Here is a 25380-nt window from a genome sequence, read left to right on the forward strand (position 1 = left end):
CTTTTAATGGAGAAACGGCAAGCCTTATAGAGTTCTACTTGTACCAGACTGTATGCATGTGGCAGAACCTCGTCAACGCCATGCGTGAACTTGCAACCATGGACCCACATCTATTCGCAACATTGCTAGTATTATTATTCCCAGAATTGGCCTCATAATTCCTATTACTAACATCTTCCGCAATCCCCGAATTTCGAATTGATTTTTTGTTCTACTCAGCTTCGTAGAACAGGCTTTTCCCCTGCTCCCAGTAATATCCTCTATACTTTAATTTGAGCTCCTTCACCAGAGCCCAACAGAACTTGCGGCAAATTCGGGGAAGACGCTGAACTCGTCGACAGCGGCGGTTGATTAGCACATTCCGAGTCAGTAACTCGTTCGGCAGTGCCATATCGAATTCGGATCCATGGATGCGGGTTGAACTGGAGGGAGAACATGACGACGGGTTTAGCATGTTGGTGGTGTGAAGAGTATAATGAGGTACTTGGCTTCGCCGGCGACGGTGGGGCTGACGGATCGGTGTGATGTTGCTGATAGATCGATTTGGAGTGAGCGTCAGTAAGTGCGAGAGCGTGCGGGATAAATGCATTTGCTCCTCAAATTTTAATTTTTTTTTTTGTCACTTTTGATCCTTTTCTTAATTTTTTTGTTAAATTTAAATGAAATTTCATTTAAAATAAAAAAAATTATTATTTTTCTTCTATTTTATAGTATTTTTCATATTGTAATAAATATATTTATTTTTTTATTTTTTTCAAACTTAAAAAACGAATAAATATATAAATTTAAGCAATAAATTTTTTAAATTTTATTAATAAGTTTTCTATTATTGACATTTTTTTAAGATTATTTAAAAAAATTATTGTTTAAATTTATTTTTTTGGTTTATTCTCTTTAAAATTTGAAGAACAATAAGAAAAATAAATGTATTGGTTACAACTAAAAAAATATTAGTTTAACGAAAAAGTTAATGAAAGGACCAAAAGTGCAAAAAAATTTAAGTTTGAAAACCAAAAATATAATTTTAAATTATTTGATAACTAAAATCAAATTAGTGGTTATATTTAATGATTAAAAATACATTTATCCCGTGCATTTTTGTGAGGGAAAAATTATTCAATTACACGTGGTATTATAAATACGGTCAGGTACAACAAGTGAAGCACACTGTACGATTTTTAGTTTCGAGATTAATAATAATAGGAAAATGAAGTGCTTTTTTATCTTACTTTATTAAAAAATTAAAAAAATATATCTAAATTTTCATAATAAAAATATACAAAAAAGTACATATCATATTAAAATATAATAAGTACATCATTAATTTTGTATTTACACATCAATGCATTTATATATATTTAATTAAACTGAATTAAAGAATCTTATAAATTCGCATGTATTTTGTAAGACATTTTTTAATTTTACAGGATTTTAAATGTTAGGGTAAATTACAACCACCTTTTATGAGGTTTGACGTAACTACAAATACCGTTTGTTGTTTGAAAATTACAAATAGCCCATTGATTTTAACATCCGTTTAATAACGAGCTCATTCAGTTAGTTTTCATTAGATTTCGATCTAAGTTCTTGTTGTGAACTGATCAAATTGTCCTTTTTAAGTCATCAATTAAAATTATATATATTTTTTAAAATATTTTTATGAACTAATATTCGTTATTGATTATTTATTTTACCCATCTTGAAAAAAATTGACATTTTTTCAAATATATATTTTTTATTTTATAAAAGAATCGGTAAGGATAAAATAGTAATATTTATTTTACTGTCTAGAAGCTATATAATTATTTTTTATTTGAGGGATATATATATAAATTTTTAAACAACAAACGAGTCATAATTATGCCAAACTTCAGGAGATGTAGCTGTAATTTATCCTATATTTTGTTATAAAATATGCTCTTGAAACATATACACAAAAATGAGATGGTGGTTTACAAAAGTGGGAGAGTAGAAAATTATAAAAAATAAAATAACAGATAAAAAAGTTGTGAAACATCAAAAGTAGGGGCAGACGAGTCCAGCTTCGCGAATCGGCTAGATTTTGAGCTCGAGATCAATTCTCTCTAATCAAGGGCTTTTTTTATTTTTTTTTATATATTTTCATTTATAAAATTTTTATATATATTTAATTTCATATTCAATAATTTATCAATTTTATTTCAAAATTAACCACATATTATAATTATTAATCAATATCATATATTTTATTTTGGACAGTAATAAATTATGGTACTTTTATTTATATATTTAATCTTTATACAAAATAAATTTAATCAACAACTTAGTAAATTATAATTAAAATTATTATTTAATATAGTATATATAAAATTTATATTATATATTAATATATATTTGTATTGTGTTATGCTTTTTTTAAATTGATAAGTAAATATATTCATAATATGACAATTAAATATACTACAATGACTTTTTCCAAAGAAAAAAAAAATTGTGATAAGAGATATATGATAGATAATTCTCATATCCTACATTGATTATTTAGCATCTCCCAAACTTTTGACTTATGAAATTGGTGTAAAACTCCAATACTATTGTTTTTCTTTTTTCTCTTTTTTTTTTTTTTTAATTTTTGTGTTATGTGGTTCTTCATGTGAAAAAAGAAAGTAATAATAATAATATTAATTATTATTATTATTATGTTTTTTTTTTTGGCTTTTCATATTCACAGTTGAGTTGTTGCATGCAGAAAGCTTGAATTTCTCAAGTGGAGGACAAAGTATTTCGACCAATCTAAGCAAAGCAAAGAATAAATTGAGGTGGGCAGCATCAATTCTTGAGTCCCCATAATAAATAGAGGTAATTATATTGTTTTCATTGAAAGTTTGGAATAATCATAAGTAAACCTTTTATGGTTTAAAAAAATAGATTTATTATCTTTAATATTTGTTTCATTCAATAAATAGATTCCATTATTAGTTAAAATTTATGAAATTTGTTGATATTAATAATAAAAAAAAGTCAAAAATAAATTAATTGGGAGTAAAGATTTGGACGGAAACAAACAAATATAATTTTTTTTAAACTATCAAGGAACTACTTGTAATTATATCAAATTTTAAAGGAAGACAGTGTAATTACTTAAAAACTTAGTGATAGGGGTATATCATACCCACTTGAAAAAAGACATACACAACCCTCCAACAATACTATAATACCACTGGAGTCCAAGGATTCGCTCCTATCTCAGGTGGGGTCGCATCTTTTTATCTCAACCTGACCCTCTCTGATGACCCCAAACCATAGATCATTTGACAACTCATGATTTGAGATGACACAATGTGGAACCCGTTTAGCCCAATAAATATCCTCATTCGATGGCATTTTTGGTAAGACATTATTTTACTCGCATACATGCATTAAAATACTTTGAGATCGCTTTCTTCTATCTCGACCCCGATACTAACTTAAGTATCGGAGGGTCTTAGTTGGGAATCCTCCAACAAACCTAATAATCTGGTCTTTTCTCAGGTCCCAATACTATTTTGAGAACTTGTGAGGTGACTAACGATTTGCAACTAAAAGAACACTTGAATTTGAGATTGAAGGAATCTCCAGAGATGAACACACTCCTAGGGAAGAACCAACACCACCGGAGCAAGGGGAGCAGACCCCCCATGAAATAGGAAGAATAAATGGTACACTTAACCCGTAATAAATTGCAATGCATGATTGAAGTTGCAAGCAAAAATGACACAATGGAGTATGAAAGAAGAACAGTTACACCAGCTGTTCGAGAACCTGTAAGAATACAATTGTTCAAGGGAAAAGGGAAGGAGATGGTGGATGATCCGAAGGAGGTGACGAGTAGAACAGAGCATGACAAGGGACAAGCACCTGGAAAGGGTCATGAAAAGGAAATATCAGATTTTGGGTCCAACAAAAGAGGAAGATGAAGAGAGCCACAAATTTCACGAGCAGAGGTGGAGGATGTGAAGGCAGATAGAGGTTGGGCCACCAGATAGATGAACTGAAGCTCTCCTTTTGCAAATAAAATTCTCACAGAGGTATGGATCCTAGTTTCAAGGTGCCAGATTTGCCTAAGTATGATGGAACTAAGGATCCCAAAGAGCACGTATCAACCTTCGAACTGGTAATGAATTTATATGGGCAAACTGACTTCATAAATGCAAAATTATTTGTGACTACTTTGACAGGAAAAGCACATAAGCGGTTCACTAGTATACCAAGTGGAACCATATAATCTTATAATCAGTTGATCTAGAAATTAACTTTTCATTTCTCTAGCAAAAGAAAGAAAAAAGATCAGCTACCTACCTATTCACCATTCGACAAAAAGAAGATGAATCCCTAAAAGGTTTATAGGAAGGTTCAATAATAAAACTTTGGAGGTGCAAGACTTGAGAATAGACCTTATGGTAAATATCTTAATACATGGTCTAAAAGAAGGGCCCTTCGCTTCAGCTTTAGCTAGGCCCCCCGAAAGACGGTGAATGATTGATGCAATGGACCCAAAAATACATAGAAGAGGAAAACAATGAACGTAATGAAGGATGAACAGTGATCAAACCCAGGGGGCCGAGATAGAGGTTGAGATAGGAGGAACAGATCTGAAAAAGATCGGGAAGCGCCATATCAACCTAAGTACCAAAGATAGGGGGCTTAGGAAAAGACACTTTTGTACAGATCTGAAAAAGATCCAAGTAAATACTACTTTAAAACTTTGATTCTAGCTACATCCCACGTGCAGATCAAATAATTGCAAAACCTGAAAAAGGTCTTCCTAAGTATAGACGACCTATTTAGGTCGCATGTAATAAAATTCTATAAAGAATTTTTTTCTAATATAGATGACCTATTGAGGTTGCATGTAATAAAATTTTGAAAAAGAATTTTTTGAAAGTATAGACAACCTATTGAGGTCGCATGTAATAAAATTGTGTAAAATAGTTTTTTCAAGTGTAGACGACCCATTGTGATCGCATATAATAAAAATTCTGAAAAAGTTCAAAGGACCCATTGAGGTTGCGTGGAATAAAATTTTGAAAAAGAATTTTCTTCAAGTTTTCAAGACCCATTGAGGCCGCATGCAATAAAACTCTGAAAAAGAATTTCTTCTAAGTTAAAAAGACCCATCGAGGTTGGGTGGAATAAAATTCTGTAATTCTTTTTTTCATGTTTTAAGACTCATCGAGGTTGTATATTACACACTTTGCAAAAATTAAAAATAAAAAAAATTCCAAGTACAGAAGATCCATTGATATAGCATATAATAAAATTCTGCAAAAAACAATTCAAGTACATATGGCCCATTGAGGTTGCATATAATATAATTTTGAAAGAATTTTTGCCAAGTTAAAATTGATCCATGGAGGTTGCATATTACAAGGTTTTGGGAGACTTGTTGAAAATTTTTAAAAAGATTCTACATGGAGGTCGCGCTAGTATATGAAAAAGATTATTGTTCGGGAGGTGCACACTGGAGGTCGCGCGAGTATCTGAAAAATATCATATTCATGGAGGTCGCGCACCTCTCATGAGATCGCGTTATTTGTCTGAAAAAGACTAGTTGAAAAATCTAAAAAGGATTATCGTCATGAAAGTCGCAAACCGAGATTGCACTAGTATCTGAAAAAGATATTCATGGAGGTCGCGCACCTTCCATGAGATCGTGTTACTTGTCTGAAAAAGACTAGTTGAAAAATCTAAAAAAGATTTATCTTCATGAAGATCGCACACCTCTAATGAGGTCACACTAGTATTTGAAAAATATTATCCTAGAGATCGTGAATTGAAATCGTAGTCGCGCTAATATCTAAAACAGATTCTTTATGGAGGTTGCGTGCTGAGGTCGAGGTTGCATTAGTATCTGAAAGATTCATGGAGGTCACGCACCCAGGTTGAGATCGCATTATAGTTCGAAAAAGACTAGCTAAAATTTTTGAAAAAAGATTATCTTCGTGGAGGTCGTGCTAGTATCTGAAGAAAAAATTTGATCTTAAAAGACCACCATGATCAGAAAAAGGTTAGCCTTGATCTGAAATGATCACCTTAAATCTGGAAAATATTCTATCTCAAAAAAAAAATAAAAAAAAATAGCCCAAGCATCTCACACCAAGAGGTCAAGAGTTTGCATTCTACTTCAAGCTTCTTTCTAATTTTTCAAATGCTCTTTTGGATACACTTAAAGAAGTGGAGGACTTATGATAGGAGTATATAATACCCACTTGGAAAAGGACATAAATAATCCTCCAACAATACTAAAATGCCACTGCAGCCCAAAGATCCGCACCTATCTTGGGTGGGGTCGCGTCTTTCTATCTCTGTCGGATCGCGTTTTTCTATATCAACCCGACCCTCTCTGATGACTCGACATCTAGACCATAGATCATCTGACAACTCGTATTGAAATGATGCCACTTGAACTCCATTTAGCCCTATAAATACCCTAATTCGATCGCATTTTTGGTAAGACATTATTTTACACATAAACCCGCATTAAATACTTTGAGATCGCTTTCTTATCTCAACCTCAATAGTAACTTAGACATTGGAAGGTCTTAGCTTTGTACCTTCCAACAAGCCTAACAATCTGCTCTTTTCTTAGGTCCCAATACTATTTCAAGAACTCGTGAGGTGACTAACAGCCTATGACCCGAGTCACTTAGGTATCAATGTTTATTTTTTCTTCATCTTTTTTCTCTTCATATTATTATTTGTCTTGTAGTATTTGTTACATACATCTAATAATTTACTAACGTAGGCAAGTGTCTCATATGGTTACAAATGATGAGTTTAAGTGACTTATAACCCCTAATGCATCATCTTCATAGTGAGACTTTTTTTTAGAATAAAATCGTGAGGCTCATAAAAAGTTAAAACGGACATTATTTATCTTTTTTTACTCCATATCGAATCAATCGAATAAAAAGTTAAAAATGTGGAACCAATCGAATCTCAAACTACATCATTTATCTTTTTTTACTCCAAATTTTAAATAAAAGTTTATTTGTGATTTTAAAGAAAACCCATTACAATAGGTGGCCGTCTAACAATGATCCATGACACTAGAGACTAGGCGAATATAAATGGAAACTTTTAGGCTCTCGAGTCCATACGGGTACGGTCCTTCCATCTACCGTCTCTCGGTCTTAGTCGAGGACATGGAATTGTGTGTCGGCTCCCATCTTAGACTAGACGTCTATGCTTAATACTTGAGATCACATTACGCCAAATTGCTCGACATAGGAACCTCTTTTCCTATTCGGGACTGTGGCCACAAGTTTATAGAGCGTAAACACACATCTAAGTGCATAGGAGATACCTCTCTCACGTTTTGACAGGGGATGAATTCTCTTCTTGGAACATAACGTCCTCGCTACATATTCCGACTGCACTGGATAAGGCTTATGATGATCGTGTTTGTGACACATCTTGCACAGACCTAAAATATAGTCATCGTATGCACGTGACTGCCATGATTCCTTAAGTTTGAGGACTACTCTTGTACTATTGGAGTCGGGGACTTGAGTCATACCGAACAAACCTCCAAGACTTCCATATGACGATCCCCGTGAGTCAGTTCAGTCGATTTGACACCTAGTCAATCAACCCACTAAGATCGCACAGATGTCCCACGTCTGTTGCCGATAAAATACGACACTCATTAAATGAACGCGACTCTTAATGCGAGTCTTCATAGAACACTCGATGCCCATTATCGAGGTCCTCGACTTAGACATTTCAGACCCAACCCTTAGCAGTTGATTTCATGATCGCCATTCAATGCGCAGTCCAATTGTTGCACGGTTGTTAAAGTGGTTTTGGGCATCTATTGTGACGTCAAAGCAGTACTTGACATAATTTGATAAGTACAACAGATACATGTGCCAAAGACGAATACTTACCATATTCGTCGGGACAATATTGTTTAAATAAAGATTTCTTGAATGGTTCTCAAAACCGAATCTAATTAGTTTTTGATCACTTATTCCAAGAATATTTATGTGGTCTAATTTAATATTGGACTTATTATGATGATTATTATTTTTTAATTGTTCATTTAAGTTTTTATAACAGTCAACTAATTTTCAACTATTCGAGGGGTCATCACATTTTTCATTTGATACATTAATGTTTTCATTTTATTTTGAGAGAATTTTTCATATGAGTTATACAACTCTTCTTACATCTCCACAAGTGTTTGAGAGTTTTGACAACACGACAAAGGATTAGCTCTCAGTCTTATCGTGATTGTGCATATAAGATGAGACATTAATATGGGACTGTGAACTAATATGGTTTTATCTTAAAATTATGGTTGGTAGTTAACCCGGATATGTAGGAAAACAATCATGACTTTAAGACACCTACAAATATCGTGATTGTCTATCGGTACAACTTTTCTAACTTCAAACTTTGTTTATCTTGTTTTATCGCTTTCTACACTGTGGTAATATATTACATGCACTGTGATAAATTATATTATGGTATTTTATACCTGATAAAATTATTCTGAAACATAATTAAAACCAAACACCACACACTATTTACAATACTGCTCATTTAACATATCACAACGGATAAATTGCATTTAACCATTTGAAAAAGTAACTATCTTACATTAAAAATTTAAATTATTAAAAAAAGTATTGAATAATAATTTTGATATCCCATTTTTTATAATTACGATCGAGTTAGATTTCATCAATAAGACCTAACTTAATTAGCAAAGTTGAAGTTCTTTATCCGAGTTCCACCAATATGTGGATCAACGTTTACTTTAATAATAATTATTATTTTAATTTAATAATAGTTGTTGGTCTACTTTAACAATAATTGTTGAATAGTTATATATATTTAATATTTATAATTAGCATATATTAATTATTAATTAAAATTTATAATATAATTAAAGCATGTTTGGCACAATCTAATTTTGTTAAGACTGATATTTAAAAGTCATAAGTAAACGTTTAATTGTTATTTAAGTAATTGGTGTTGACATAAAAAAATGTTGAGAAAGTTGGTCCTGCCTATTTAATTATTAATCAAGAAAAGTAATTGGTGTTGACATAAAAAAATGTTGAGAAAGTTGGTCCTGCCTATTTAATTATTAATCCGGAAAATTGAATTGAGTGGCGAGCACAATCAGAAATGTCCAAACAGGACCTTATATGAAACCGAAAAGCGTAGCCTTAACGTATTGTACCTTACGCACCGACAGTCGTACCTTCTCCTTTTCTCCCCTTCAATTCATATGAGAGGAATGACCACCACCATTCGCCATCTCAGTTCCTTTTCGTCTCTCTCTCTCTCTCTCTCTCTCTCTCTATATATATATATATATATATATATACACACACACACACACGTATCTTCATATATATATAGAGAGACATTTTCAGTTTATTTTCTTTGATTATCATTATTTTTAATATCTTTAGTTATATTTTAGAGGGGTAGAAAAGAGAAATGGAATCGGAGGACGAGATGGCGGCGACGATGATGGAAGATTCTGAGGATGAAGAATTCTATGGTGGCGGCGGCGGAGATGGTAACGATGATTCCGACCCGGATGACGTCGTTATGGACTACGATGGGTTCATGGACCACGACTCAGACGATTCTGATGATCTCTCCTCCTCTCACTCCCGCAGCTATCATCATCGATCACAGGTCGTTCCGGTTATTCCAATCGATTTATTACCGCGATTTTGGTTTTCTTTTGAGATACCTTTTCTCGAAAGCGGTCCAAACTTAAGCTACGTTGTTATGCAATTTCGCCTGCTCTTTGTGATTCCTCTGGTGGGTTTAGGGGAAATGTTGTTATGATTTAAACTTGTGTTTGTTTCAGAGCTGGATTGTGGAAGGGTGGGTAGTTGGGGTAATTTGAGCTATTAACTGTTGGTGTTGCTTGATAGCATTTTGCTTAGATGATTTTAAGGATGATATGTAGCACATGTTTAGAGTGTATTAGTTAAAACAGGTGTTCCTGATGATGCTAATAATGATTCTTCAGGGATATTATACTGATTTTGGTATTATTTGGGTTTGGTGGATTTGAGGGTGAAATTGTTTAGGTAGCATATCAATGATGATAACAATAGTGAATAATTTCGTTTGGGAGTATTGTTGTGGAGTATACGTGAGGTTATAGGATTCAGCTTGATGCTATGGGCTATGCAGGATGATTTTAGTGCTTTCTGAGTTGAAAAGTAAAGTGGAACATGTGGGGTACATGGTCCTTAATTTCTGTAATTATGCGGGATCTTCACTGAATTCTTTCATGATTTGTTGCTAGCATTACATTTTGAGTTCATGTTGGAATTCGTTGATGATTGGTATTAGCAACTTAAATGTAATATTTCTTCTATGAATCTATGTGAAGGTGACATTAGAGAAGCAAATAGAGTCTTCTTCCATATTTCTCCCTTCTACATTCCTCTTGATTTGGAGTTGTTTTGCTTTGTGATGCTACCTGTTGTTTGATCTTCTTTCTCTGTGGGGTTAAATATTTAAGTTTGTATGCTGCTCTTGTTTTTCACTTTTACCTCTTATATTAAGTTGGGAGTTGAGGTCACCTGATAGCTCCATAGGGTTAATGGATTGCTTGGCACATCGATTAGGTTCTCTTTTGTGCTTCTTGGTTGACACTGCCCATGTTGTGAATTTGTCTTTTGGTCCAGCGGTATTATTTTCAGAACCTGAAGTCGAAGCACGCATTTACTCATTTCAGAAACCTTGATTGAGTTCTTGATATGCAAAATATCCAGTGCCTTTTATAAATGCTTGCATTTAATATGCTTTTCATCTTCATGTGAATGTTTATTTCATTTACATACGCTGTTAAGGTTATTATGAATTGCAGTTGAATTATTTTACTCTTTTCTCAGAACTATACCATTTTAAGTGAAGATGATATTCGGCAACACCAAGAGGAAAATATCACGAAGATATCTGCAGTCCTCTCAATTTCAAGGGTTGCTGCTGCCATTTTGCTCCGCCACTATAACTGGTATCTTGTCCCTGACCTGATCCGTTACATTGGAATTTTTATTATCTTTAGTAGGTCAGTGTGATGCTAACACTTTATCAATATGAATAATTCTTATATCTTTTGCTTTGGATGATGAATTCAAGGTCAATAAAGTAAAAGTGGTGTTGGCTAACTAAAATTAAAATATGTGATGTTCTTTTCTTTCTTAACTACCTCAAAAAGTTTGACAATTATTTATGGAAGTTGGTTTAGTTACTTGCTGAAGGATTCCTTGACATGTTTGTGACTCACAGGAGTGTTAGTAAAGTGAATGATGAATGGTTTGCAGATGAAGAGAAGGTCCGCAAGACTGTCGGTTTATTGGAGAATCACATTCCAGTTCCTGATGCTAAAGAGGTATCTTGAAATGTGCGGATTACATTAGATTTTCATTTGGAACGCATAACATTGTGGGATGTTTTGAATACTTTGATATGGGATTCTTCTTATTTTTATATTACGTGCAACTTATTTGTCTACCCTCTTTGCAGCTAACTTGTGGAATTTGCTTTGAAACATATCCTCTGGATAGGATGTGTGCTGCTGCCTGTGGTCACCCATTTTGTGTTATTTGTTGGCAAGGTTTGTATCCGTACACTACCCGGAAGCTTTTCTATTTAGGTTCCTTCATATGGGCAGTTTTTTTTTAGTATTTTATCATTTCTTTATTATTATTATTATTGTTTTTCTTGGGAAGATGTTGGTTGGATAATTTAATTATCTTATGTAGGATAGAGGGATGCAACCAAATGTTCCTTTTACTTGTATTCTTTCTATATCTTCATGCAAGATGTGTTTTTTTTACCTAAGTTTCTCTTTTACCTCTGTGGCGCAGGATATATTAGCACAGCCGTTAATGATGGACCTGGATGTTTGATGTTGCGTTGCCCTGATCCATCCTGTGGCGCAGCTGTTGGCCAGGATATGGTGAATAGATTGGCTTCGAAAGATGATAAAGAGAAATATAATCGCTACTTCTTGAGATCATTTATAGAAGATAATAGGAAGGTACATGAGTATGTGCATACAGATGACCTGCTAGAAATAATAATTACATATTTATAGCAAAAAGCACTATGGGGACTAGTTATTGTTAGATTTCAATTAATGAGAATCTGAGTTCATACCAAAAACTAAGACATTCCTTTTTCTTTTTCTGTAAAATAAAAATTTGCAATGACTATCAATATCATGGTCTTTGTTGGACTACTTATTCTGAGTACCAATATGAAGTTAAAATCATGACTATTTCAATCATTATTACTCTAGATATTTTATCTCGTTCTTATCTCTTTTTTTAACAGACAAAATGGTGTCCAGCACCAGGCTGTGATTACGCTGTGGATTTTATCGTTGGCAGTGGAAATTATGATGTCACCTGCCGTTGTGCCCACAGTTTTTGCTGGAATGTGAGTTTCACTGCTGTATTTGAACTTCCATCTTTTACTTAGGTTTTTAGGTTTTTGTATTTCACTATTATGCCTTTAACTAGGGAAGAAATAGATACTGATAAACCCGTTGCAGTGTGTTGAAGAAGCCCATCGCCCAGTTGATTGTGGAACTGTGTCCAAGTGGATAATGAAGAACAGCGCGGAGTCTGAAAATATGAATTGGTACATTAACTTATCTTATTCAAGGGAAAAAATCTCGCTCTTGCAAGTCTAATGATTTTTAGTTATTTGTTTATTAGCCCTTCGCTACATTATGATTTCCTTGATCTAAATGTTTGACTAAACTAATATTTAGATTAGCTATACATTCTTCATAGGGTTTATTCTTCTATGCAATAGTGCTGATTCTAATATTATGTGCTTGATGTTATACCAGGATATTGGCTAATTCCAAACCTTGTCCAAAGTGCAAGCGGCCAATTGAGAAGAATCAAGGTTGCATGCATATCACTTGCACACCACCATGTAAATTTGAATTTTGCTGGTATGCTTGATTTCTCTCTACTACTGTTTTCAAATTAGCTTTTTCTCACGTATGCATGTCTTTTCAAGAGTTTTGCCAACCTGCAGTCCTTGTGCCCTCCTCAGTCTCATGCTTTCTCAAATTATAAAAAATTCACAACCACGATTGATCTTCTGTTTCTATCTGCTCTGTGATCCATTATTTATGGTAGCGATTCTTATCAGTGTATGATAATTGATTGGATATACTTGCAGGCTGTGCCTTGGTGCATGGTCAGAACATGGTGAAAGAACCGGTGGATTCTATGCATGCAACCGTTATGAAGCTGCCAAGCAAGAAGGAGTGGTGAGTGTATTTGGTTTCTCCTGTACATGGGATATCATAAGCCTATATCTGATTAACTTAACCTGTTGTCGACAGTTTGATGAAGCTGAAAAACGAAGAGAGATGGCTAAAAATTCTTTGGAAAGATATACACATTACTATGAAAGATGGGCTACAAACCAGTCGGTGGGTATTGATTATTTGCCTTCATGTTAATTTGAGCGGTTGTCATATTTAATTATATGGTAGTTCTTTTAAGTTGGATTGTACAGAACTACTTTTGGTGGAATATTATAGTACATTTACTATAGAGCTACTTTTTGTGGAATATTATAGTACATTTACTTCATGCTTGGTCCATTCATCTGTGTCTATCGAGTTGGATCGGCTTTCCCCACGCATATCTTAGTTGCTCGCAAGATAGAGTTCTTTCTTTCCTTGCAAACTGTTCTGTCAAGCAGCACACATTGACCATAAAAACTGAAGACCAAGAGGAAAGGTAACATAATAAGCAAATTTCAGTTGGCAGGTAATCTTGGAATTTTTTTCATTGCTATACTCATAGATCAGTAGAAAGGTTATGAGGCAAACAATATTCCCCTCTTTATGTGAAGCTTGATTAAGAATCTGGTATTGCCACATTTTTTTAGCAGAGAATTCAGTGAGCCTATGTTTCACTTGTGAACAAATCCGAGAAAGTCATCTTTGTGGTTAATTGATATATATTATTCAATTGGTCGTAGTATGTAGTTCTTCTTACCTTCTGACTTTTTTTTGATCCTGCTCAAACTGATGTGTGTGTTTCTTATTCTATCTTTCGAGCATGAGTTAAGTCTGAATTCAATTTTTACATTTGTGCAGTCTAGGCAACGAGCAATTGAGAATCTTCATCAAATGCAAACAGTACATGTAAGAAACTTTCTTTATTCTGTGAAGCTCACTCATCTTTCCTTTTGTTAGCTATATACTCTTACTTACCTTCTTTTCTTGCAATAAGGAAAAAGTTCTTTTCTTGCAATAAGGTACTTTTTCCAGTACTGTCATTAAGTATTATGTTGTGGAACAAATATCTTTCTGACTTACAAAAAGGACTCCCAGCCATTTTAACCCTCCATGTTCAAGTTGGTTTGCATTTGTGATGGTTTTATCTATCATTTCAAGAAAAAGCATTGGAAGCTTTGTTTGATGAGTAATCATCTCATCAGCTTAATGCCTTTCTCGTCATAAAATTTTTATGGCTTTATCAATCCAATAACTTTCAGCACCACTGCTTCAGGTCCCTTGGCTTTACATCACCTTTAGCTGTAGTTTATTGTGCTTCTTATGGGCAGTGCCCTAGTTCACCTGGATAGTTTTCAAATTTAAGGTTGATATGGTTACTGACATTATGTCCATTATCAAGGTTCCTTTGCACAGTGATGCTACTCTTTATCTTTTCTTTCTAAATTTGTTTATCTGGGTGAGTTTTTTAATGGCTCTGCTTGGTCTGTTTTGGCATATTGTTCCGAAATTTGTTGCTTGGTTGCCCAAATATTGCTGAGTTTTTTAAAGAGTTGCTTGGCTTTGAAAACTGAATTTGTATTGTACCAAAAGCAAATAAGTAAGCTCACTGAATTAAGCTAGAAATGCTTTCTGATGTTCATTGGTGATGGATGAATGTTGTGCATTATATTTTTATTCCTTTTCCTTTGAGACATTTTCATACAATGGTCAGAGATGTGGGGATGAATTCCTTGTCTAGTGGTATATATAGACTTCTGGACCATCTGTGTCTAAGAAATCATTGTGATGCATAATCTATGAAGTATGACAAGCAAATTGCTGCAGTTGAAAAAATCCTGTTGTCTGTTGTTTTCTAAACAATCAATATATGTTCATATTAAGGCATGCGGACACTTAATGCCTTCATCGCTCGAGGCAATAGATTTCATTTTCTGATTTTTGTTTTATTATTAGATGTATCTTTTTATCCCAAAAAAAGGGAAGTTATTTTATGTTTTTTTTTTCCTGCAAACTCGTCAACATTGTATGATCTATTGCATCAGGTATTAACAAGAGGAAACTCTATATGTAATCCAATACAATTATATATACTTTCTATCCTGTGGTTGATACAAATGAAACAATACGTAATTATACACGCATCTGATGCTTAATCTGAATTAAATTATTCTGAGCCCCTGTATTAGTTCATTGATCAAAACTTTCTTATGCAGCTAGAAAAGCTGAGTGATAAACAATGCCAGCCTGAGTCTCAGCTTAAGTTCATTGTTGAAGCGTGGCTACAGGTAAACTTTAGTTTCAAATAATTTTTATTTTGGCTAGCGGGCATTGTTTCATGTATATTTGTGGTTGGTCAGTTGCTATTATTTCAAAGTTTCACAGGCAGTATACCGAATAATGTGTCTTTCAAAATTAGCATGCTTGACTTGCTTCTCCATTCCAAAAGGCCAAAAGCTATGGTCAGAAAGATGTGAATGTCACATATATCTAGCAATATGGTGGTATCTTGTATTTTCCCGTAAGTCCAAAAGGTCAAAAGCAATGGTCCTGAAGATGTGAATTTCACATATATCTAGCAATATGGTGGTACCCTGTATTTTCCCATAGAAATTAGCGCTACAAGCACCTTTGACTTGTAGCACCCAGCAATTAAGATTAGAGATCAGAACTTTTGTCCATTTAACTGCAAAACTTGTGACTTTTCTCCACCTTTGAATGGAAACAAACATTGTGAATTCTTTTCTCTGACTTTTATGTGTTAGTGTTTCATTCTGGAACACTCCATATATTTATGCCTGCAGGAACCTGTCTTTTTTGTTCCTACAGGTAGGTCAGGCTTACCAGGTTGATGAAGTGGTCATTTAGGATTGTAATGGCATTTTGATTCTCTTAGCTGTTCAAGTAAGGCGAGTGTATAATTTTCTCTTTACTGCTTAAATTGGTGTTTTGCAGATTGTTGAATGTAGACGGGTTCTGAAATGGACATATGCATATGGATTTTATCTACCTGAGCATGAACATGCTAAAAAACAGTTCTTTGAGTATTTACAAGGTACGCAATTCTCAAATCAGGTAACCTGTTTTATTATTTTCTTTTCCCGTCTTTGCTACTGATTTATTTCTGTATTCTTTAGGGGAGGCGGAGTCTGGGTTGGAACGGCTTCATCAATGTGCAGAAAAGGAATTCCAGGTTTACCTCAATGCTGAAGGGCCTTCGAAAGAGTTCAATGAATTCAGAACAAAGTTAGCAGGATTGACTAGGTGACTCCAATTGACATTCTTCAATGGAACTACTCTATTTGATGGTTTTTCTATGTCATTTTGCCTTGAAATTTTATATTGATGTCGCATTTTATGATATCATATATTTGCTGCCATGGAGTCGCATTATCTATGTGTTATCTTGGATTGACCCTGTCAGAAAAAGAAGAATATGCAGTGCAGTTTATATCCTCTGCTCTTGATGTATTTTACTGTTAGTTTATAATGGAAAGGTGATGTTTTCCTACAGGGCAAAGTACTTCTAATTAGAATGAAATCGCTCTTCTAGACGTATCAATACACAAAGAAGGTGCTGTTATACATACTTTACATTCTAATACAGCATCTTCTGGGTAAATGTTTTATTTGCTGCTGCTGGTAAATCCGAACCATAAGTTGAAGTTCAATATATAGAGAATAAAATTTATAACTTGTACTTAATGTGGTTGTTCTTCTGATTTCGTGCTTCTTGTGCAATCGATAAATAATTTAACTTCATCATTGATGATCAGTTTACGAAAACATTTTTTTTTTCTTGGGGACGCCTCATCACAATGAAGTTTCAGTAGCGATTTCTCTGCTTCCACTCTTGCCCTCTTGTTAATTGACTCAAGACATGCCTTTTTCAGTATCATTGTCTACTAATGCAGCTGTTTAATGTTCAATTTTTCCTCTTACGGCTAAATGTTTGAAATCAGGCATTTAGTTATCCTATTTTAATTGTGTAATTCTGTTGAGTGCAGTGTGACTAAGAATTACTTTGAGAACCTTGTACGGGCTTTAGAAAATGGTCTATCAGATGTAGACTCTCATGCATGTGGCAAGGCAGGTAGCTCAAAAAATCTAGGAGGCGGCAGTGGCCGAGGAAGAGGTGGTAAGGGCAAGGGAACTACGTCCAGATCAAGCAGCTCGCGCAACATAGATGATTCAGGTCACTGGTCCTGTGAATACTGCACCTATGCCAATGTTAGATCGGCCACTGTTTGCGAGATGTGCCAGCAGCGGAGGTGAGCCTCTTCTGCTGCTTGGACTGAGATAATGGAGTCAGGCATCTTGGGCCCCTGTGGTGACTCAAACCTTCCGCATGTCAGAAGAACTTCTCAGTTGGTGTTGGTGGAAGTCTTGACAAATGAAGGTGTAACGTGAAAACAGGTGTGCGGACGAAACAGCAGTCAGTCCCATCTCCAGGAAATGATTTGTACAAAGTCTATGTTGCCATTGTCTACACACATTCAGTTATGTACGTGCATGAAATTCCCACAAATAATTTCATGTTGTATATTATTCAGCTATCTGTTGTTAGGTGGAGGGGATAATCACGACTTAAGTGGGCATCTTAGGCCAGTTAATTGTTGTTGACAGTGACTGATTTCAACGCATGTTTTCCTGTAAACTAGGAGGATACATGTAACTTCTGCTATGTACTGGTTAGCCATTTCACCTTGCCTACAATGTTACGAAGCCTCCAACCTGCCAAACTATAGAAAACTAGAAATTGTTAAAGTTAATTTTCATTTTTTTTCCTATTTTCTTTTCTCTTTTAGCTGTTATTTGATTAAAGCTTGGAGTTCTATATTGGATTCTTTTCTTGGGGAAAAAATAATTGAATTTATTTCCCCCCTTGACTGCAAAATATTGTTTTCCCTAGTCTCTCTCTCTCTTCTTTTGACGGTAGGGTAATCTTGTTATGTTGCAATTTCATGTTGGGTAAGTGCTGAAACTGTGAGCAGTACCCACTATGCAACGCAAGTAGTACAAAAGGCTGGCCCGGATAGCAGTTTTTCCCTTGATTGGAAGTGTAACTCCTTTCTGTTCAAATATTGCAACAGACCTATATTTTGAATCAAATCAATAGGAGAAAACACGCTGGTTATGACTGAAACAAAACCAAGCAATGCAACTACAATTGAACAACTCTCATGTTGCTCCAAAGTATTGTTCACTGATCTTGTGGAGTGCATTTAATTCAAATCTTATAAAATGATATTGCACGTTATAAGAAACTTTTACACATAACGTGTATGCATGAAGTGAAATACAAGATGCAGCTCCTCAATAGGACAAATGTATATGCTCATGCAGAAGCAATTTATGTCACCTACAGGGTTGTGGAGATCCAGGATGAATGAAGTACTGCTGTACATGTACAAGAAAGTATTTAACTTTTCCAGATGCATTGAAGATGAAAAACCCCTATTGCTGATTCACCTACAAGCACTATTATTTCCAAAGTGAAATGACCAAGAATGGTTCCTTTTAGAGCGACACAGAATGCGCTGTCCTACCGGTTCTCTTGAAGTACATGTTAGCAAAAGCTGACAGATAAATGGTTCTAAAGTGACAAATCCTCATCTGTGTATCCAGAATGGAGTCCACCCAAAATATAATATTCCATTGACAGCAGCTCCAAGAGGGAGAAAAAGGCCTACTTCTTAAAGTTTTTCCCGGTTTTCCAGATAGTATAAGCCAACACTAGAGGAATTGCAAAGCTGTAGAAAGGGAAGTGAATGATCGGATTCATCTCGTATGCTTTCATAAGAGCTACACAGTTCTGCATCAGCACATACCCCATTAGTATGCAAAAAAAAAAAAAATTCACCAACTCTATTAAGTTGTATTTAGTTCTCCAGGAAATGAACCTCTAGTGTAATGAAACTCATAGTACAGTGATACTGATATGTGTACCAAACAACTTTGGAGATGTTTATTCAGCTTCTTGATGAGAAGATCTCCAAAGGTGGCTTTGGCACAAGAAAGAGGAATTGGTATACATATGGATGCTGTTTATTGCTTACATAACTAGACAGGAATATCGTGCGGAGGCCTCAAGAATATATAATTGCTCTAGTGTGTATGAGGAAAAGTGAACTACCACACAAAATCTCTAAAAGTAAATAATTCACCCACAAGTCCAATTGAAATAATAAAAAGAAAAAAAAGCAGTATTTGCTGATGAGCAGAAGCATACCTTACAATGTTTCCAGGAGATAGCCAAAGAGACCACCAGGAGCAATTTCCTTAGCCAGCGCCCACACAAAATAATTTGTGACGTTCTACTGATGGAACTATCAGGCAATGCAGATTCCTTATTTTGACCATCATAATCATCTTTCTTCTTACTTGAAAGAGAAAGAAGATAATCACGATACATTCCATTTTCAGCAGCCAAAACTGTAATTGTCATTATTGCAGGCAAAACCACAAAAAAAAGATGTGGAAGAACCACCACCATTATGTCCGCAGATCCAAGAAATTCTAGCCTTCCCAAATTATTAAAACTCGACACCCAACCTCTGTAAGTCATGTATGCTCGTTCTCTCCCTTCTGTAAAAACTTGGCCATAAAACCAAGGGCATAACACAAGGTAAAACAAGTAAGCTACCACACAGCACCATGCTACTGGAACATTATATAGTTCTGTAAATATCCAAGAAAGTCCATTGACGAGGCTTTTGTCGGCTTTAAAATTTTTATATGTATACTGCCTCCTTGAAAAAGAAAGGAGTGCTTTTGGTATTAGAAGAATGAAAAGGACTAAAAGATAAAAACACCAGAGTATTGGGTAGTACAACGAATCCCATTGACAACCCATCACAAAAAATTCTTTCCAACCCCACGGGACCTTGGCAGGGATACCACTTACTGAGAATGGCCTATGTTCAGAAGCAGTTGATCTGCCCATAATATCAGATACCTCTATTTGAAGTAGGAATCTGTCAGGAGATGGATCCTCAAAAGCTTGAATATTCCATGGAGCAACATAGAGGTTACCATGGGATCCTGCAAGCTTTTTCATTTGTGTCTCCAACACAAGAATGAGATTTCCAGGGCTGGAGTCGTATATCTTAGCCAAAACTGACGCAATTGGAGAAGCGGAGAAAACAAGAGCTCTAATGAACTCGTAAGAAGAAGGGTCAGTTGAACCACATTTATAGTTTTGTGATGATGCTGAGGTAAAGCGAGAGTCTAAAGGAAACGTTGGCAATATAATAGTTTCCTTAGCTCCTAACTTGAAGTTGATATCTATAAATGAAATATGACCCCCATCAATAGCCAAAATACGCATGGCTCTACTCTTCCTCCAATCACCCATTTCCCATTCCCAGAACTCACCAATACTTGTTGCAGCCTTGGAACAACTAGAGGCATTGACTGAAGGTGTCCGATGACCATTCAGCTGGAATAATTGTTTGGAATATGAAGCATGATGACTGGAGTGATGGTGCCGCTTTAAATTCTTTCCAAATTTTGTGTGCAAATGCCCACATAAGTAAGCATTTAAAGAGTGTTTGATGAATATATCCTGCAGGGTCTTTCCAGACTTTGAGGCTGCAGAAAATGAAAGGGGAAAATGCCCAAAGGAAACCTTGGTGACTAATTGAGTCGGTTGAGAATCCCATTGAGAGAGCTCAGAATTTATTTCTGCTAGCAGTTCATCAGTTGGATGTCCAAACAGGTTGGTTGGGCCACGGAACCCAGAAGACATTGTGCTGTCGAACCCAACAAAAAGAAGTTTCCTTTTGCTGGTCTGCATAGTGCAACACAGTCAATCCACTGAAAGGAAGGAACCACAATAATATAAATCCAAAGAATAATCTCAATTCCCATGGGAGGATATTTATAACTCTTGCCTGGCAACCTAAAGTTAAAGAAAGTGACCTACCTGAATGGTCACGCTATTAACCTTTCCAGTTCTTTTTAGCTGCCCATTGATGCTGTACTTTGAATAAAAATCAAAGGACCCACCAACTACAGGAACACCAAAGTTATCATGATTTCCTCGAACATCATAAAAGGTGCTCCTGTCAAGTCCACTCCTCAGAACAACATCCTGCATGACCTTCTGGTATTCGATCCACTCGTCTTCATCTTGTTTCATTATCAATAAGTCCTTGCTTTTACCATCTGAAGATACAGAAAAGCAAAAATTCTCTATAATGTCAGTATAAAGCCTGGAGCATCAGATAAGGAGCAGTTTAAGATAAGTAAGCCCAAGAAACTTATCAGATAATGATTACATTTACACATTCATGGAATATAACCATTACAAAAGTTGTTCTATATGTTATCAACAAGACAGAGACACGGGCTTATTCTTATTTCTCAAGTGAAATTCATTTATTCTTCCATATCCAAAATAGAAGCAAGTATGACCATGTTAAAATGTCAATTGGTTTCTCAAATTGATGGAGTAACCATAGCTTATAAATCAATTAATTCGAGCTACGAGGTATACTCACTATGATGGTTATCACCTGAAACACGAAAAGCTCCTTGAAGATGTTATTCATATCTTTAAGATCAAGGTTTGACTTATAACAAATTCAGCAAGAAGGAATATCTAACTCCTTTTCCTAACAAACTATCCTAAACTTTAAACCTTAAAACTCCTTAAAGATTGAAAACCCCAAAATGTATTAGGGACATTTAATTCGTTCTTCATCTTTACTTGTTAACTACTAGAAAACATAAGCCCAAATTGGGACAAGAGAAAAAAAAGAATCTGAATTCTGAAACAGGACACTTCCACATACTCATCTAATTCAAACATAAATAAGAAACCTAGGATGAAGTAATAAACTAAACAAGACAGTAAATCCTAGTACCAACTTGTAAAACAGCGAGTTAATAAGAAATAAACCTGAAAACCAGAAACCCAAAACCAAAAAGATAGGATCTTTATCACTTAAACAACCTAAAATATCATAAACAATGTTATTCCACGAAAAACAGAGAGAGAGAGGCACAGCATCAAGAAATAATATCGAGTAAGTAACTGTAGACAACTACTAACCAGTGAGATCACCGGTGAGTAAGACTAAAGAAGGCTTGATGAAGGAGAGAGCGAAACCCACAATCTCCTGAAATTCCCGGGCCCTCTCAGGATGATGCACGCTGAAATGAAGATCAGAGAGCTGCACCACCCACACCAGATCATCTGGACCACCCCCCACCTCAATCACTTCTCTCTTACTGCTATTACCAGAAGAAGAGATTGCCGATGAGGATGATGGGAATGGGATTACAATGAGTAGAAGCAGCAAAATGGTGATCCCAATCAGATTTTCCATTCCTCTTCCCATCTTCTTCTTGCTTGTATTTTCATTTCAGTGTTTGAATGGAAAACACTATAAAGTTCAATCAACAACCCTTTCTTCCAAAACGCGACTTTAGTTTAGATTATTAAATTTTCAAAAATTAATGATAAATCAAATGTGAGTACTAGGATTGGGTTTTTGGGAATTACAAATTAATGAAAATTTATTTTTAAATATATTGTGTTTTTTTTTTTTCTCTATTTTATTAAAAATGCATTCTGAGTTGTTTGCTGCACAACATTTATTTTGTATCTTAAATTATTATTGTGGAGGTCTATTTAGCGTACGAGACTAGACACATCCTTTCCTCCCTCCAATGCCTTAATTCATACGCATTTCAACAAATTTATTTAATTTGGACAATAAATGTTTTAAGTATAGAAGATTTAACTATTAAAAATAAATTAAATTATAATTTTCAATCCACGAGAGTATTTTCTTCAGTTTATTATAAAAAAAAAATAGATGAAAATCTAACGGAAGTTCATGAATTCACTTTATTGTTAGACGGCTATAAACATTAGATAGTATTGATAATTTTTCTAAAAATAGAGTATTAACTTAAATATAAAAATGCTAACCCCTATTTTGCAGGCTAATCCTTTCTTTATCTTAGAATTTTTCTAAAGATTTTGCGATCATTATGGTGTTACTGGAATAAGCTCTGCTTTGAGCATGCACCTTCAGAGATGCCCTAATCGGCGCAGAGATGCACCTTCTAAGCATACTTTTATACTACTAACATTTTTTTATAGGAAAGAGAAAGGAAAAAAAAAAAAAAAAGAAAGAAAGAAATGGCTCCATGCCTCTGCAAATGAAGACACCTACTCTAGTAAGTGCACACTCTCTTGCAGCTTTAGCTACAATTCTAATGAAATACCCAAAGGGCCAAACATTCCCAACTAGCTTTCAAACTCAGGGACGAAGTCTCCACCTATTAGGGTGGGGAAATGATGTCCATAAAAATGGTTGGCCCAATTTTTATTTTTTTTTAATTTTTAAAACACAAAAATAGAAAATGAGGAAAACAACCTAATCGTGTTCCCCATCTCACAACCACTTTAGCCATTCACCTCGAATGTTGCCATTGCGCCACACATCATTTCACGAAACTAGTGATCTCTCAGCTGCGCATTTGGTAGACACTTCGTTTTCTTCATGCATCAGACCATAACATGCGTTCACAACTTTTCATGCTTGTGTCAAGTCAAGAGTTTCATGTCTTCAACAATGACTCTTCTTGAGTGATGGATGAAATGCATTCGGATCTAAATTTTTTGACTTATATTTTACCCTAGTTAATTTATATGTGGATTTATTCTTCTTTAAAAAAAAATAACAAATAAAATTGATTGTGCTTAATTATGATGTGTACAAGTAATACGGGTATAAATATTGATAAGGGTATTGGTGCGTTTTCTCATAACAAGGACAAAAAAACCCTTATTTGGGGTAAAAAATACCCAAATATTGCATTAACCCGCATGGGTCAGGCTTTGGTTGGGTCCATAAGGCCCTAACCCCTCCAATATCCGATATCCACATCCACGCAAGTGAACTAGCTCCCCACCACACGATCCTGACTAAAGTACCCTAAGATGACGTCACGTGGCCAAGTCCACTCGTACAGGTGGGCTCTATAAATACCTCCAATCTAAAGCATTCAAAGCGTGACTTCTTTGTGCATTCTATCTTGATTACATTTCCCGATCGTATATTTCGACCTTGAACATAACTAACTTGAGCATCAGAGGGTCTTAATAGGGTACGAACCCGACCAGACTAACGTTTTTGTTTCATCCTCGGGACCCATCTTCAATATTTGGACTGAGATATAGCGAGCCAGCTTTCTCGTGAGGAGGTTGCATATTTCGAGTCAGATCATTTGGCGTCGTCTGTGGAAAAACTAAGGATCGGTAATTAAGAGACAATGGAAGGAACGTCGAGGGGAGATATGCATGGGATTGGAGATAAGCCTAGGTAAGTGGAACCAATGGTGCAGCTGACTAAAGGAGAACTGCAAAGACTGATGAAGGAAGCGGGTAGGAATGCATTGGTGGCTTATGAGAGAATAACAACTACTCTCATTTGTCAAATAGACAACTAAACTACAACTGTTCAAGGAAAAGGAAACAGAACGTTCAGTAGAAGCAAGCAGAGACGAGCCTGCAAAAGGCCGCGGGCCCAAATTCTCTGAAATAGGATCTAGTGGCAGGGGAAGAGCGAGTGGATGTAGATAATGTGGGAAAGAAAATAGAACAGCTGGGCAAACAAATCGATGAGTTAAAGAGACAAGGAGAATTGGTGGCGCAGAGTAGAAACTCACTAATAAGATATTAAGAGAGGTGGTGGACCTAGGTTTTAGGATGCCGAATTTACCAAAATATGACGGAACCCAAGACCTGCAAGAACACGTGGTGACTTTCGAGTTGGTAATGAATCTATATTGACAATCTGGACCTATTTAAGCTAAATCGTCTGTTACTATTGCAGGAAAGACACATGAATGATTTACCAACTTACTTAGTGGCAGCATAGAGTCGTACGAGCAATTGCTGCAAAAATTTGCTTTTCACTTTGCAAGCAAGAGAAAGCAAAAACAGTCAGCTACCTACTTATTTACGATAAGGTAGAGGGTAGATGAATCACTTAAGAGCTTTTTGGGAAGATTTAACAATGAAATCCTTGAGGTTCAAGATCTTAGGATCGATATGATGGTGAGCATTTTGGTTCATGGATTAA

General features: G+C 35.2%; 2 protein-coding genes across 3 annotated transcripts; one reads left to right on the top strand and one right to left on the bottom strand.

Annotated features, from left to right (window-relative positions):
* On the top strand, nt 9377-18066 carry LOC105161204 (probable E3 ubiquitin-protein ligase ARI8). Its single transcript, XM_011078823.2, has 15 exons — nt 9377-9678; nt 10896-11017; nt 11293-11395; nt 11530-11620; nt 11874-12046; nt 12343-12447; nt 12563-12651; nt 12866-12973; nt 13207-13297; nt 13373-13462; nt 14138-14185; nt 15493-15564; nt 16232-16331; nt 16414-16540; nt 17284-18066. Exons 1-15 carry the CDS (start codon nt 9475-9477, stop codon nt 17549-17551), a joined length of 1791 nt encoding a protein of 596 aa, XP_011077125.1. The 5' UTR covers nt 9377-9474; the 3' UTR covers nt 17552-18066.
* On the bottom strand, nt 18501-22708 carry LOC105161203 (putative metallophosphoesterase At3g03305). Of its 2 annotated transcripts, none has more exons than XM_020693090.1 (4): nt 22335-22708; nt 21204-21445; nt 19514-21068; nt 18501-19091 (listed from the first exon to the last, which is right to left on the bottom strand). In XM_020693090.1, coding segments are annotated over exons 1-4 (2088 nt in total). In that variant the 5' UTR covers nt 22624-22708; the 3' UTR covers nt 18501-19089. The 2 variants fall into 2 exon arrangements, with proteins under 2 accessions (XP_020548749.1, XP_011077124.1); XM_011078822.2 differs by having other exon boundaries at nt 19509-21068; nt 22335-22702.

Source organism: Sesamum indicum, linkage group LG4 (genome assembly GCF_000512975.1).
Source record: "Sesamum indicum cultivar Zhongzhi No. 13 linkage group LG4, S_indicum_v1.0, whole genome shotgun sequence".
Classification (NCBI taxonomy): Eukaryota; Viridiplantae; Streptophyta; class Magnoliopsida; order Lamiales; family Pedaliaceae; genus Sesamum; species Sesamum indicum.

Excerpts from the sequence above, each read along its gene's own strand:
- LOC105161203 (XM_011078822.2), bottom strand. The coding sequence starts at position 22,623 with ATGGGAAGAGGAATGGAAAATCTGATTGGGATCACCATTTTGCTGCTT. Across the intron at positions 21,446-22,334 it reads ACTCACCGGTGATCTCACTG|ATGGTAAAAGCAAGGACTTA; the intron begins GTTAGTAGTTGT and ends CTGTATCTTCAG. Across the intron at positions 19,092-19,508 it reads TCTCCTGGAAACATTGTAAG|AACTGTGTAGCTCTTATGAA; the intron begins GTATGCTTCTGC and ends GTGCTGATGCAG.
- LOC105161204 (XM_011078823.2), top strand. The coding sequence starts at position 9,475 with ATGGAATCGGAGGACGAGATGGCGGCGACGATGATGGAAGATTCTGAG. Across the intron at positions 9,679-10,895 it reads GCTATCATCATCGATCACAG|AACTATACCATTTTAAGTGA; the intron begins GTCGTTCCGGTT and ends CTCTTTTCTCAG. Across the intron at positions 11,621-11,873 it reads TTGTGTTATTTGTTGGCAAG|GATATATTAGCACAGCCGTT; the intron begins GTTTGTATCCGT and ends TCTGTGGCGCAG.